The sequence below is a fragment of the Lupinus angustifolius genome, chromosome LG16, assembly GCF_001865875.1.
Source record: "Lupinus angustifolius cultivar Tanjil chromosome LG16, LupAngTanjil_v1.0, whole genome shotgun sequence".
In the NCBI taxonomy this organism is placed as follows: Eukaryota; Viridiplantae; Streptophyta; class Magnoliopsida; order Fabales; family Fabaceae; genus Lupinus; species Lupinus angustifolius.
Genome location: NC_032024.1, coordinates 1,890,687 through 1,904,823, shown reverse-complemented (window position 1 = coordinate 1,904,823; position 14,137 = coordinate 1,890,687). Strand labels below are relative to the sequence as shown.

At 37.1% G+C, this 14,137-nt stretch overlaps 2 protein-coding genes across 7 annotated transcripts; both read left to right on the top strand.

The window, feature by feature from the left end:
* Positions 688-7,878, top strand: LOC109329587 (DEAD-box ATP-dependent RNA helicase 46-like). 2 transcript variants are annotated; one of them, XM_019563274.1, is made up of 9 exons: positions 688-861; positions 1,144-2,373; positions 3,313-3,528; positions 3,931-3,999; positions 4,537-4,806; positions 4,907-5,257; positions 5,977-6,254; positions 6,593-7,714; positions 7,766-7,878. In XM_019563274.1, exons 2-8 carry the CDS (start codon positions 1,159-1,161, stop codon positions 7,707-7,709), a joined length of 3,516 nt encoding a protein of 1,171 aa, XP_019418819.1. In that variant the 5' UTR covers positions 688-861; positions 1,144-1,158; the 3' UTR covers positions 7,710-7,714; positions 7,766-7,878. The 2 variants fall into 2 exon arrangements, with proteins under 2 accessions (XP_019418819.1, XP_019418818.1); XM_019563273.1 differs by having other exon boundaries at positions 6,593-7,878.
* On the top strand, positions 8,994-12,963 carry LOC109329588. 5 transcript variants are annotated; one of them, XM_019563277.1, is made up of 9 exons: positions 8,994-9,218; positions 9,632-9,695; positions 9,853-9,997; positions 10,080-10,153; positions 10,241-10,705; positions 10,860-11,402; positions 11,522-11,734; positions 11,994-12,213; positions 12,253-12,963. In XM_019563277.1, exons 2-9 carry the CDS (start codon positions 9,648-9,650, stop codon positions 12,633-12,635), a joined length of 2,091 nt encoding a protein of 696 aa, XP_019418822.1. In that variant the 5' UTR covers positions 8,994-9,218; positions 9,632-9,647; the 3' UTR covers positions 12,636-12,963. The 5 variants fall into 5 exon arrangements, with proteins under 5 accessions (XP_019418822.1, XP_019418821.1, XP_019418820.1 ...); XM_019563276.1 differs by having other exon boundaries at positions 8,994-9,197; positions 11,994-12,963; XM_019563275.1 differs by having other exon boundaries at positions 11,994-12,963.

The window sequence follows — 14,137 nt, the reverse complement described above, 5'->3', positions numbered from 1 at the left end:
ATTAAATATGTGTCATTATTTTATATACAAATGAATAAACACATATACAAGTATGATGAGTGACTGATTATGACTCAGGTCAAACTGAGTCATGATTGTATCTTACCCAATCCTAAATATTGATCGAATTTATTTTTTGAACTTGAATCCGATTCTAGATTCGATGAAGCCCAATCATATTCAGATCTAATCATGATAAGGCCAAATTGAGTAAGCTAATAGGGTCAAGTCCTCCTCACCCTATCTATCACCATATATGTATCATTTCATAGGTTAGAAAGCTATCCTAATATATGTATCATTAGAAACTAGTGATACATGTAGTGATAAACATGTTTTTTATACTACTAAGTGTATCCCTTTACCCTCTTGAGTAAATAACTAATTCATTTCGGGATGCATAATTGTTCCTTTTAATAAGTATCGAATTGAACATTTGACATTTTAATCATCATAAAGATCTACTAGAGCCTCACACTATGACGAATGTCAGCTATAAACGTATTGATAGAATAGTTTGGTTCCATAATTAACTAGGGAAAGATTAAGAGATGAAATGAATATGGAGCGTCCACGTGTGAAAAGGGCCCACATGAGACTTGGGCTTTAATCACAGCCGTCCAACATTAAATACGGCCCATCGTATAACAAACTATAGAGTATGTGGGCTTTACAAATTGGATTGCAATCTCTCTTTTTCAACAACCCTAACTATCTCTGCCTCTCTCTTCTTTCTTATTTTTTTCATTGCTTCTTTATCCCAATTACCACTATTAATATCAACATCTTCACTCATTACTCTTCTTAACCATCACAATTAAACTCTAACCCACTCTTTCATTCTTACTCATCTAAGCTGAGGTAATATAAATCTCTTTCTTTTTCACTCTAATCTATATTTTTTTCTAGGGTTCGTAGGATTTTTTAATTTTTAATTTTTAAAATTTTGGCATTATATGGAAGTTGGAACCATTAGATTTTTGGGTTTAGTGGATTTTTTCATTGGGTAGGTTAAAGATTCAATTTTTTTTCTAATTCTGTTGTCATTAGGTGTTATTGGGTGTCTATGGATTTTGATTTTTGAGTGTTGCTTATGTTATGTAAAACGCTAGAACGTTGATTTTTGTCTATTTAATTGTGTAGAGATATATTAGAAAGATGGCATCCGCAGAAGCAGCTTCTGCTGGTAGTGGTGTCCGATACGCGCCGGATGATCCAACTCTTCCGCAGCCATGGAAGGGTTTGATTGATGGCAGTACTGGTGTGTTATACTATTGGAATCCTGAAACCAATGATACCCAATATGAAAGACCTGCTCCCTTGGCCCCGCCTGCGTCTTCAGGCCCTGCACCTGGGGCATCTACGCCGAACTTGGCGCCCATACCGAGTGCACACACGGTACAACCTGAACAACAGCAGGGGAGTCACCTCGGCCAACAGTATGGGCAACCGATGCAGCAACAACAGCAGCAGCAGCCATCTCAGGTTGCTCATTCTGAACAGCAGATGAATTCACAGCTGGCACAGTCTGGATATCAAGTGAGACCACAAGTGATGCATCCTCAAGGGCAACACATGATGCAACCTCAAGGACAACAGATGATGTATCCTCATGGACAGCAAATGCATAATCAGATACCGTCACAGCCGATGCATTCCCAGCATTATGGGCAAGGCATGTCTCAGGATCATGGATCCCATAACGTACAACCACAAGCACATCAATTCACTCCCCAGAACATGCACTATATGTCATATCAGCAAAACATGATTCAATCTGGGCAACCAAATTCCCAGTCGGTGCAGCCGAACATGAATGCATCTGGGCAGCCTAACTCTCAGCACATTCAGCATAACATGAATGGTCAGCCCTCTTTTGAAAGTCAACAAGATTATAAAACAGCATATCCGAAGACAAACGATGCAGAGTTTAAGAATGGAAGCCAAGTTGGACATTCACCATCCCAGTATCAACAAAGAAGTGCCTTGCCCGGTCATAACAATCAGAACGTTTCTGCTGAAATCAGTTCAGGTAAAGTACCAAATGTTGGTGCTAATGCTGCCCAACCACAACAATTCAGGGGCTTATCGGGAAACGTGCACCAGTCTCCCTCAGGAATGCAGTCGCCACCGGGTGGTTCTGATTTATTCTATCAACATGGTTCTGGTCCTAACTTCCAAAACCAGATGAGTTCTGGAATGATGCATGGTCATCCATCCCATGTTCATCCTGCTGGCCAAAAGATGGGCCATGAGGACAATTTACATGGCCGGCCTGGGAATGAATATCACTACAATTCTAGCAAAGAGGTGCCAACAATGAGCCGTCATCAGCCGGATTTGGCACAGATACCCATTTCAGGAAACCGACAGGTACTTTATATTTTTCCTATCGGCAGTTTGAATTGTAGCTGCACTTTTCCATTTGTTCTTAGACATGTTTGATTATTGGGCTGATTACTACAAAGGTTTATAGCATAATTAAATTTCTACTTAGTTGACATTGTCTGCCCATTGTTCACATTTAAAATAATGATTTAATATATGGAAACCCTCTCTCCTACCCTAAAAAAGGAAAACAACACCTCGCAGTGAAATTACTGTATTTGATGGTATATTAGTGTTCCAGATTTTTTTATAATAAAAGTGTGCCGTAGAATATAATATTTTGGAGAATTGTATACACATAGATAAGAAAAGTAAGATAATATTAACTTGGGCCTTGAGGTGAATGTCTGTTTTCATATATTTGAGTGTATGCACAATAATCATAGAAAAAGGATTGTAGTCACTGGCAGCAAGGTGCCTAAAGGGGTCAGGGTCTCTTGCAGGTTGAGGTGTTGCCCTTTTGGTGAGACACCTTTCTGGCTTAAGTGAGACATGCCTGTAATACCTTACTGATAATTTAAAAGATTCAAATACTCCATGCTTCCAAGTTCCAACTTGCTAAACGGGGCAAAATAATGTGTTAAAGAAACTAACCAGTTGTTTGTCTTTTGTATCCTAAGTCCTAATCTGCAGAGAACTCAAAGTTTTGTATAATGACCATCTTAATAAATTGCCAAGTTAATGCAAAATAGTTCAATTTACTGTTTCTTGTTGTAATATTGACACCTTTCTTCAGCGAGGCTTGAACTTGTTGGTGCATCTCGCATCCTGGTGCTAAACTCACTAGCACTTTTAAGGTGCCAATTGCTTTGAGTACCTCAGAACTACTTTGTGTTTATAATGCATGTGTCTCAAAAGCTTCATTCGTTCCATGTTCTAATTGAATATTTTTTATCTTGATGATTCCATAACACTTCTTTGCAGGATGCGAGGATTGGCAACCCCACTTTTCAAAATGTAATGCCTGGGGGAAGTGGAATTGCTGGGAATGCTATGCATAACACATTCACTCCTCCAATTGGGGCACCTCCATCTGTCTCAAGTAATGCTCCAACTAGGCCTCCTTATATCGGATCTTCAGATGTCTCGGGTCTCTCACAAGCTGAACTTTACTGTCAGCAACATGAAGTTACAGCAACAGTATGTACTATTTTTCCTGGCAGTGGGCTATTATTTGTTTTAATATTTTGTATTCTTACAAATAGCATGTGGTTCGGTTGACATGACCAAGCTTTTAAAAGTCTGTTGGGATACTTGATATAATCATTAACTTTCCTGTTAAATTTAAAATGCTCCACAAGAGCAACCGAATCCCATATTTATTGATATTTCATATATATATATGTATATATATTGTATGATCTCTTCTTAACGGTTTCTGCTATTCAGTGGATGTTTTAACGTATAAGCAGAATGGTTTGGGGTCTTTCCCAATGTTCTTATACCTTGTAGGATGATCACCTTTGTTTCAAATATTTACAGTTCCAGTATATATATACTGATGCATTGTTTTCTTACATGAGTATCTGTCTTAATGGATAGGGAGACAACATTCCACCCCCTTTTATGTCATTTGATGCTGCTGGGTTTCCTCCAGAGTTACTAAGGGAGGTAAGTTTATTCTTTCGTGTTATATCGTATTGCATGCTTTGTCCTTCCTAGGAAAATAATGGTTTTTCTCCCCCTTTCTTTGAACTTAAACCTTACTTTTAAACTCATATTTTCTCGCTTGTCGCAGGTGCGATATCTGCTCCAGAGCAGGAGCATATGTCGTACGCTGCATTGCTAATCTGCCATTGGCACAATTACAAGTGCAACTACCATCCTGATTTTTGGAGCCTGCAAAATGGATGTTTGGAACCTTTCTTGAGCATCTTCTATAAGGGTGGATGGCCCTTCATTCAAATTTCACCTCATGTGATGTGGGATTTTTTGATTGATATTGGCTCCTCCTCTTATGTCTTTTTAGCCTTTTTTAAATGCTTCAAGTTGCTTCAGTAAGCAACCATAACCTATGTGTCTTTTTGTTCATTGTCTGCTAAAAATTATGTATACTGTTGAGTGTAGCTTGGTGTTTTCTAAATCAAAAGGCATTGTTTGTGTTAATTGTTCATTGGCCTGATTGCCTGCCATATTCTCTAATTTCAGATATATTCTGCTGGCTTCTCCAATCCTACGCCAATTCAGGCTCAAACATGGCCTGTTGCACTACAGGGTAGAGACATAGTGGCAATTGCTAAAACAGGCTCTGGGAAAACATTGGGCTATGTAATTCCTGCCTTCCTTCTTCTTAGACAGCGACATAATAATGCCCTAAATGGCCCTACTGTCTTGGTTTTGGCTCCAACACGTGAACTTGCAACACAGATCCAAGATGAGGTTGTTAAATTTGGCCGTTCTTCACGGATCTCTTGCACGGTATGTCCTGAGCATTTCAACACCTTTTTTTGCACTTGTAGTCTATAAAGTTGTTGGCCATTATCTTTGTCGTATCTCTTGATTTCATTTCCTTCTGTAGTGTTTGTATGGTGGAGCACCTAAAGCTCTTCAGCTAAAAGAATTAGATCGGGGAGCAGACATTGTTGTTGCCACACCTGGTCGCCTCAATGATATCCTCGAAATGAAGAAAATTAACTTCGGGCAAGTTTCACTCCTTGTGCTTGATGAGGCTGATCGGATGCTTGATATGGGTTTTGAACCTCAAATTCGTAAGATTGTGAATGAGATTCCCCCACGCAGACAAACTCTCATGTATACAGCAACCTGGCCAAAGGAAGTAAGAAAAATTGCCAGTGATCTTCTTGTTAATCCAGTCCAGGTTAACATTGGAAATGTAGATGAGCTTGCTGCAAATAAATCTATCACGCAGGTACCCAATCAGTGTCCACTCCGTTAAAAAACATATGACCAGTGGTACTTTTATGTTGCTTTATCAGTGATTTGAAAGGTCAAAGTTACCGATTTTATTAATTCGTGGTCCATTCTGTGACTGCTGATTGCTCTTATTCAATGTTATTGGGACTGAAGTATCATATAATATCCCACAGTATTGGTCTTAGTCCCTGATTTTTTAGGAAAATTTAAATAGGTCCCTGTAATAAAACTTTTAATTGGGACCTTAGACCTATGAACATTTGTAAACGAGCATCTCATACATATTTCGATCAGAGTTCTGTTAAGGGTCTGTTAAGTTATGAATTCCCCCCAAAAGCAGATGGACTTATTTGAGTTTTATCAGAAAGTTTAGGGACCTGTAACTTCAGGAGTAGGCGAGGGTAAGGTTGCTTACTTCTACCCTCCCATCCCCCAATCCTACTAGGTGGGAGCCTCGTGCACCGAGCTGCCTTTTTATGATTTCTTAAGGAATCCCTAATGCAAATGTGTCTGAAGGACTCGATCACAACTATTTATAGGTTTAAAGACTCAATTAAAAACTTTTATTAGTGTGGGGACCTATTTTAGATTCCCCACAAAGTTCAGGGACCAACAAAGTATTTATATCTATCAAATGAAGAATATTATCTTTCGTTTTTCGTTTCTTGGTGACTCAATTCCTTTCCCTGCATAATGCATTTTGTAAATGGGCAGTATGTTGAAGTTGTATCACAAATGGAGAAACAGAGGCGTTTGGAGGAGATCCTCAGTCAGCAAGAACGGGGTTCTAAGGTCATAATATTTTGTTCCACGAAGAGGTTATGTGATCAGCTTGCCCGTAGTATTGGTCGTAGTTTTGGGGCTGCTGCAATTCATGGAGACAAGTCTCAAGGTGAGAGAGACTATGTTTTAAATCAGTTCCGGTCTGGCAAGTCACCAATTCTGGTTGCAACAGATGTTGCTGCTCGTGGGCTTGACATCAAAGATATAAGGTTAGCATCTTTGTAACTAAATTTCTTATCATTCAGTGTTTCATATGATGGAGTCTTTCATATGACATGTGCATGTGGTAGATAATGATGATCCTATTAGTAAAGCACATCTCAGCCTTCGTTTTGTTTGTAAGTTGTATGGTGATGGATCTTAATTGAATTTTTTGAATTTTCTACATGAGTCTTTAGTGTTCAGGTGAACAGGTGTCATATGATGGGTTCTTTCATATGACACGTGCATGTTGTAGATAATGGTTATCCTATTACATCCCTTCATTTTGTTTGTAAGTTGTATGATGATGCATCTTATATAAATTTGTGAATTTTCCACATGGTAGGGTGGTGATCAACTATGATTTTCCCACTGGAGTTGAGGACTATGTACACCGTATCGGAAGAACCGGAAGGGCAGGTGCTACTGGAGTGGCATATACATTTTTCTCTGAGCAGGACTGGAAGCATGCAGGTGATTTAATCAAAGTTTTGGAGGGTGCTAACCAGCATGTGCTTCCACAGCTGAGAGATATAGCTTCACGTGGTCCACCCAATTTTGGAAAGGATCGGGGTGGAATGAATCGGTTTGATTCTGGTGGTCGTGTTGGTGGGCGCTGGGAGGGTGGTGGTCGTGGTGGGATGAGAGATGGTGGCTTTGGTGGACGTGGTGGGATGAGAGATGCTGGCTTTGGTGGTCGTGGTGGCATGAGGGATGGTGGGTTTGGTGGTCGTGGTGGCATGAGGGAAGGTGGGTTTGGTGGTCCTCCTGGTGGCATGAGGGATGGTGGGTTTGGTGGTTCTCCTGGTGGCTTGAGGGATGGTGGATTTGGTGGTCGTGGTGGCATTAGGGATGGATCTGGTGGGCGAGGTGGGAGAGGTGATTTCATTTCAGGTAGGGGTAATAGAGGTAGGGGATTTGATGGCCCTCGTGGGGGTCACGGTGGTTGGGGTAGAGATGAAGAGGGCACGAATGATCGGTACAGCATGGATGGGCGTGGACGAGGGCGTGGACGAGGGCGATTTGACAATAGAAGAGATGTTGGTTTCAGAAACAGAGGCCGAAGTACTAGTCGTAGTCCTGAAAGAGTTCGGACATGGGATGCTGGCAGCAGAAGCCGCAGCAGAAGCAGAAGTAGGAGCTGGAGCAGGGGTCGAAGCCGAAGCCGCAGTTGGTCTCGTGATCGTAGTCGCAGCTACAGCCGCAGTATTAGCCCACATAGGAGCCGCAGCCGTAGCCGTGGCCGTAGAAGTTACAGTCGTAGCCGCAGCCGCAGCCCCGTCGCTTATGTTAGGCGCAATAGACCAAGTAAGTTTTCTGATATAGCACCAGAAGTAGGAGCTGCTACTGATCCAAAAATGTTGGGAGCTGAACATGTGGAGCAAGTACCTGTTGTTGGGAGTACTGGCCCAGATAATCCAGAGGCTGTAGACCTTTCTCATCAACCAGGTTCTGGTGTTTGAAGCTGCTATGCAAATCTCAATTTTTGAATGGGCATTAACTTTTGTCTATTGAATGATGACTATGTTATCCTCTCACATTTGTTGAGATTGGCTTTGCATGGTGATTCTAATGACATGAGTTTGAAATATTGGTAAAGATATAATACACTGCAGCTTTTTTGAGTTCAGTGTTTGGTGTAACAGTGTTCAGACTTTCATTTCATCATTTTGTCTGGTTTAATGATTTGGGTTTCATTTTATTTATTTTAATGTACTTTTGTTGTTGAATTGGGATAAATAATCATGTTGGATTCTTTCCAATTATTTTGATAGATTGTTGCTTAGGTATCTGACATTGTTTTTTTATGTTAATTATTGTTTCATACACATTTGTTTTTCCATTTCCTCTCAGTATAAGTTTTAACCAAGCATGATTTGATATAAAAAGTTAACTAATGAGAATTTATAAATTTTTAACATGGTTTGTACAATTTTATACAAGTTATATAATAATTTAAAGAGTATAAAATTTATACATTGACATTGGTAATTTAAATCATAAAATTTACCGAAGAGTTTAAACAATAGTACAATATTATTCCATAATACTTATTTATTTAATATGAGGCTCGATTTATGGTTCTAAAATTTTCAAAACCTTAAATCGAATCGAACTTAAACAGTTCATTAAAAAAGAAACTAAACCAGATCTCAAAATTGAACTACATTTTATGTTTTGGCTTGGTTTGATTCCATCAGTTTCACGGTTTAAATTAGAATATTTTGACCAACCATGATACAAATAACTATTAAGTTTAATGTTTGAATTATTGATGTATCATTTTTAAAATATAATTTTTTTATAAGTAAAACTAGTTTTAGCTTTTAGCTGGTTCCATACATTTCAATAAATTTTAATCGGTTTAATTATAATTATTATAGCATACCAATATCGAAAATTGAACCAGTATGATTTGTGTAACTATGAAAAAAAAACAAAATCAAATTCTCTTATGGGAAAACGTGAGGCGATACTCACATCCCCTTCTACTTCCTATTATGTCCTCTCCAATCTTTATCTTCATGTTTAAGAAATTCGAAGGGCATTATAGGCAAATCAAATTAACTCATGAACCAATCATTGGACAGTCACGATAAACAATCACTGCCATGTAACCTTACCGAAACGACAGTGTCAACATTTTCCAATTGTTAGTGGCATTTTCGTTGTATGCAAAGGCATAGAGGGGTAGTTTAGGTAATACTTAGCAAAACGCGTTGTATGTATAAAATAGTGAGGGAATAGAATCTCTGGTATTTTGTTTTTTTCCTCTCTCAAATCAAAACGGCTCTTTCGTATTCCAAAAGCTTCGTCGTTTCGATTCATGCTTAGGGTTTCGTAAATTCTCTCCTTCCCGCTTCACAATGTTGCAGAATCATACTCTTTCTATCTCTCTCTTCTTCAATTCCGTATCGGAACTGTGTTCTTCGCTCACCATGGATTGATTCGTTTTCTTTCTATTTTTTAGGGTAATATTTTATTCTCTTGTTTCTGTGTGCGCGCTTTTTTATTCCTTCTTTTGTTTCTCTTTCCTACTTGAAGTTCTATTTCTTAAATTTAGTGATTCATGGTCTTATTTTATTATTCATGTGTTTTCTATGTTTAGAGCACACTCTTTTGGTTTTTATATTAGGTTTGAGGAAATTGGGATTCGGGTTCTAGGTTTTAGTTTGTGAAATTGGATTTTCTAATCTGTTAGTTAATGAGCTATGTATTTAGGTTTTGGTGGCTCGGAGAAGTTTTATGATATGTGCAGAAATGATTTTGATTTAGAGTATTTCTGTATACTTTTAGTTTTTTATTCGTTGATGATTAGTATGGCCAATAGTAAATTTTGAATTGTTTTGAATGCTTATATACTTCATTTCGTGACTGTCTACAGTGGTGGCAGTTCTGGTATGGAAATGTATGGGTTTTCCGAAACTAGAAACCCAGAAGCTTACTTGGTAATTTTTTTGAATGAAATCTTATAACTTCTGTTGTTTCAACTTTGATATATCAAGGTTAACGATTTTAAACACTCTTGAAACTCTGCATTCTTTAAGTATATCAATATTTATGAAGTATGACTATCAATAATGTGTGCATCCCTTTTTGACTTAGATTGAAGGTGTTGATTTGAATTCACACTTCACAAGCTCTAATCTTGGACAAACTAAAGTAATGTTGAATGAAGGAGCCCCAGAGTTTGTTGTTGATCAGAATTTGTTTTACCCTGCTGCCACCAATTATGGGTATTACTCTACAGGTAAATTTAAAGCATAATGTCACTACTTTTTGGGTTGGTTACATTTTAAATATGCATGATATTGATTATCTGTTGTGCTTAGGATTTGAATCACCTGGGGAATGGGAGGATCACCATCGGGTTTTTGGTGTAGATGGTCCCGATATTCAGTACATGGTGAGCCTAGCTCCTCTCTCTCTCTCTATTGTTTGTTTTGAATCATTGGCTGATTTTAATGTTTGTCTTCATTTTTTTTTGTCTCAGAGTTCACAGAATGAAAATACGCCATATGTATATTATAGCTATGAATATGCACAGTCTCCATACAATCCATATAATCCTTACATTCCTGGTGCCGTGATAGGAGTTGATGGTTCTCTTGGAGGCCAGCAATATTATGCCCTCCCCAATTATCAGAATCATGCTTCTTCATCTTCTTATATTCCCATTATTGTCCCACCTGACAACTTTCCTGATTGTTCTGTGGACTCTTTCTATGGAAACAGTGCTTCTGTCAGTAGACCTGATGGAAGTGGTTTGAAACATAAGTTCAATTCAGTTTCTCACAACTTTTCCCAGAACTCTTCAAAACCTTTATCAAATCAGACAAGTTCCTTGGCCAGGGTACCCGGAGGGCCGAGACGTAATGATGGGAGGACACAGGATTTGATACATGCAAGTGTTTCCGCGAGTAGTTTTCCCAACATACCTTCATCCACTGTCAATCAGGTAGTAATTTGTCCTTCCGTATTAGATTTAAATGAGTGTGTCCTGACCTGACTACCTTCATATTGGTACTTGGATATGTATTTAAGTATTTTACTCTATAAAATATTAATTGTTTCTTGCTAACTTGTTGATGGTATATGTTTCCTGTTTGTAGGGTAGAAGTTCCGGTGCCTCAAACCAACATGTAGATACTATCGCTAATGGGAATACTTTGTCTCGTCGTACTCAATTGAATGTAGCTCCCCATTATAGTGGATATTCTGATTTTGGATCTGTTGCTAAAGGACAGTCTGCAGCTGCTAAATTTTGGCCAAAAGTTCACAGTGGAAATCTACCTAGTGATGTAAATGGTGGTCCTGATTTTTTGGGTGATCAAAACCGCGGTCCTAGACTTAGTAGATCAAAGGAACAGTTGTCTGTGAAAGCCTATACAACCAAGGCAGGAGATGGTAGTGAGCAACAGAACATTATCATTTATCCTGATCAATATAACAAGGAGGATTTCCTTATTGACTATGAAAACGCGAAGTTTTTTGTTATAAAATCATACAGCGAGGATGATGTACACAAAAGCATTAAATATAATGTGTGGTCATCGACACCTCATGGAAACAAGAAGCTGCATAATGCTTATGAGGATGCGAAGAAAATAGCAGCTGAAAAATCTGGAGTCTGTCCCGTCTTCCTATTTTTTTCTGTGAGTTTCCATTATGATGACGTCTCGGTGTTTTCATTATGTTTTCTTATTTTTTATGTGCAAGCTAATTCTATTACGTTTGTCACACTGACTTTACTTTTATTTTTAATTTAATGTAGGTTAATGCAAGTGGTCAATTCTGTGGGGTTGCTGAGATGGTAGGTCCAGTTGATTATAATAGGGATATGAATTTTTGGCAGCAAGATAAATGGAGTGGGAGCTTCCCTGTGAAGTGGCACTTCATTAAAGATGTTCAAAATTCAAATTTTAGGCACATTATACTAGAGAACAACGAGCACAAGCCAGTAACTAATAGTAGAGACACCCAAGAGGTATATTTATTATTGTTTCTTGTTAGCAATTCTTTTATTATATTAAGAATTGACAGGTTTTTCTGTTAACCTTCAACATTATTGTCTGTATGTTTATACCCCGGGTAGTTTTGCTGAAGTACAGAACTTGTTACCTGTGTTTATGGTTTCATTGCGGCTTTGTTTGACTTTTGACTGATAAATTTTATCACTACGTTTAAAGTTTACTTAGTTCAAACATTGACTATCAAATGTCCCTTTCTTATCATCTTATGTTCAGATAATGTATCGGAAAGGTTTAGAAATGCTGGAAATATTCAAAAACCATACTTTGAATTCATCTTTGCTTGATGACTTTATGTACTATGAAAACCGTCAGAAGATCATGCAAGATGAGAAGGGCAAGTTCTTAATCAAGAGTTTTGAAAGTCCATTTATACCAAATTTGGAAGGTCAACACAACTTGAATTTTGCTGTAAATACACCTGCAGTCAATGATGTGAACAATTCAAAGCCCAAAGATGATGTTGATAACTTCAAGCAGAATTCAAAGCCCAAAGATGATGCTGATACTGAAATACAGATTTCAACTTCAGGCCCTCAGCAAATTGTGAACACTTCTAATGTCCTCCCTAGCATCAAGCTCGTGGATGAGAAAGTTGAAGTTGACAAAGAAGACATTTCTTCTATTTTAAAGATTGGTTCAGTCATTATTACCCCTAAACCGGTTGGCACTAAGCAATTTGTTGGCGTTAGTAGTAAAGAACGAACTGAAGTTGTTACAGTAGGGTCAATGCAAGTCAAAGTTAAAGGATTTGCCGAATCTTCTGGTATCTTGAAGGTTGGCAGTATCCCACATGGCACAAGATCATTACAACTGGGAAAAGGAGATGGTGTTGTTAGAAATGGATCTCAACGTTAAATTTTGCATCTCCATTTTTTGAGGGGCACCATTTGGTTCTTGTTTGGATTTGTGTCTGCCCAATTATATCATTTAAGTTGGGAGGTTAGAGTTGCTCTTCCTCCTTTTCTCATTGATCTTTTGGATTTTGAGAGGCTGAATTGATGCCATGGGTCTTCTTTGAATAGTTTTGGTGCTGGCTCATAAACTTTCTTGAAAGTTTAACCTCTTTTTTTTTTTTACATTTTGCTTGTTAGTGCTCAATATACAAAGGGAAGTTCCCTTAGAAGTTTTACTTTATCATGTGTTGAGAAACCTATAGAAACTTTTAGCCAATGATTGGTTTATATTTGAATGTCTCATTTTTATGTTTTAGGAGGATTTTGTAGTTATGCATATCACTATTCATCCAGGTCTAACTTACAAGAAAAATTTATGTGAAAGATGTATATAGGACAAACATATTTATATCTTTTGGTGCTATCATTTTAAATTAAATTTTGACATTTTGTTAAAATTTTATTGGTTGTCTGTATAAGTCTTCACACGTGTTTTTCTCCTTAAAATGTTAGACTAGTATAGGTCATTCGTTAAATAAGTTAAATGAAAGGCTTGAGAGTTGATTTCGATAATCAATGAGTCCTCATAGCTGATAGCTGAGATTAACAAAATATCTCGTTTGGAAAGTATGGTTAAGAATAAAACTATGGTTGATCACTAACATAATTAATCGTGATGTTGGAAATGAAATGAAATAACCATTTATCTGTTTGTGTTGTGAGAAACTTGAGTGTTTGAGCTTTACTTTTATGCTATTTGATCCTATTTACAATTTAATAATCATACTAATTAACAAACATAAAATAAACGAGAAAGACTTCTGGTTCTCTCACTAATAGATATACCAAACTTTTGAATATTAATAACATAACTGAACTAGTTAGGTATACCAACAAAAAAAAAGGAACTGGAGTAGTTAATGTAGTAGATAACTTATTAGGATATTTATAGTTATAGTTGTTTGATAATTAAGTTATTATAATTTATAGTTTTTGATAATTAAGTTATTAGATTGGAGTTACTGACAAATAAAATTGTAAGATTAGAACTATCGAAAGGACTATGGTATTCCTTTTTTTTATAATTATTGTTGTTATTTCTTTTCATCAAACAATTCTACATTTTTTTTACCAAATCAATAAAGTATAATTTACTAGACAAGAATAAACATGTTATGCTAAACACATTCCCCGGAATATATTTAGGATGTTAATATAGAATAATAATATCTTATTCTTTCAAGTTTCAAGACAATATCTTTCTTTTGAAATTGATATTCTTTAATGAAATAATTTCATAATCAAAATTATTCACATGTTTATATCTCACTAGGAAGTGAAAAAATAGATTGTAATTTTGGTAAATGGCTGACATATATAACAGAATCAGCAAAATGTGGCATAAAACAACATGAAAATGAAGCAGGATGTTTTATTTGTCTGATATATATATATATATATATA

Bases quoted from the DNA above. Each gene is read 5' to 3' on its own strand.
- LOC109329587 (XM_019563274.1), top strand. From the start codon at position 1,159: ATGGCATCCGCAGAAGCAGCTTCTGCTGGTAGTGGTGTCCGATACGCG. The intron at 3,529-3,930 runs GTATGTACTATT...CTTAATGGATAG, and splicing joins AACATGAAGTTACAGCAACA to GGAGACAACATTCCACCCCC. The intron at 6,255-6,592 runs GTTAGCATCTTT...TCCACATGGTAG, and splicing joins CTTGACATCAAAGATATAAG to GGTGGTGATCAACTATGATT.
- LOC109329588 (XM_019563276.1), top strand. From the start codon at position 9,648: ATGGAAATGTATGGGTTTTCCGAAACTAGAAACCCAGAAGCTTACTTG. The intron at 9,998-10,079 runs GTAAATTTAAAG...TGTTGTGCTTAG, and splicing joins TTATGGGTATTACTCTACAG to GATTTGAATCACCTGGGGAA. The intron at 10,706-10,859 runs GTAGTAATTTGT...TCCTGTTTGTAG, and splicing joins CTTCATCCACTGTCAATCAG to GGTAGAAGTTCCGGTGCCTC.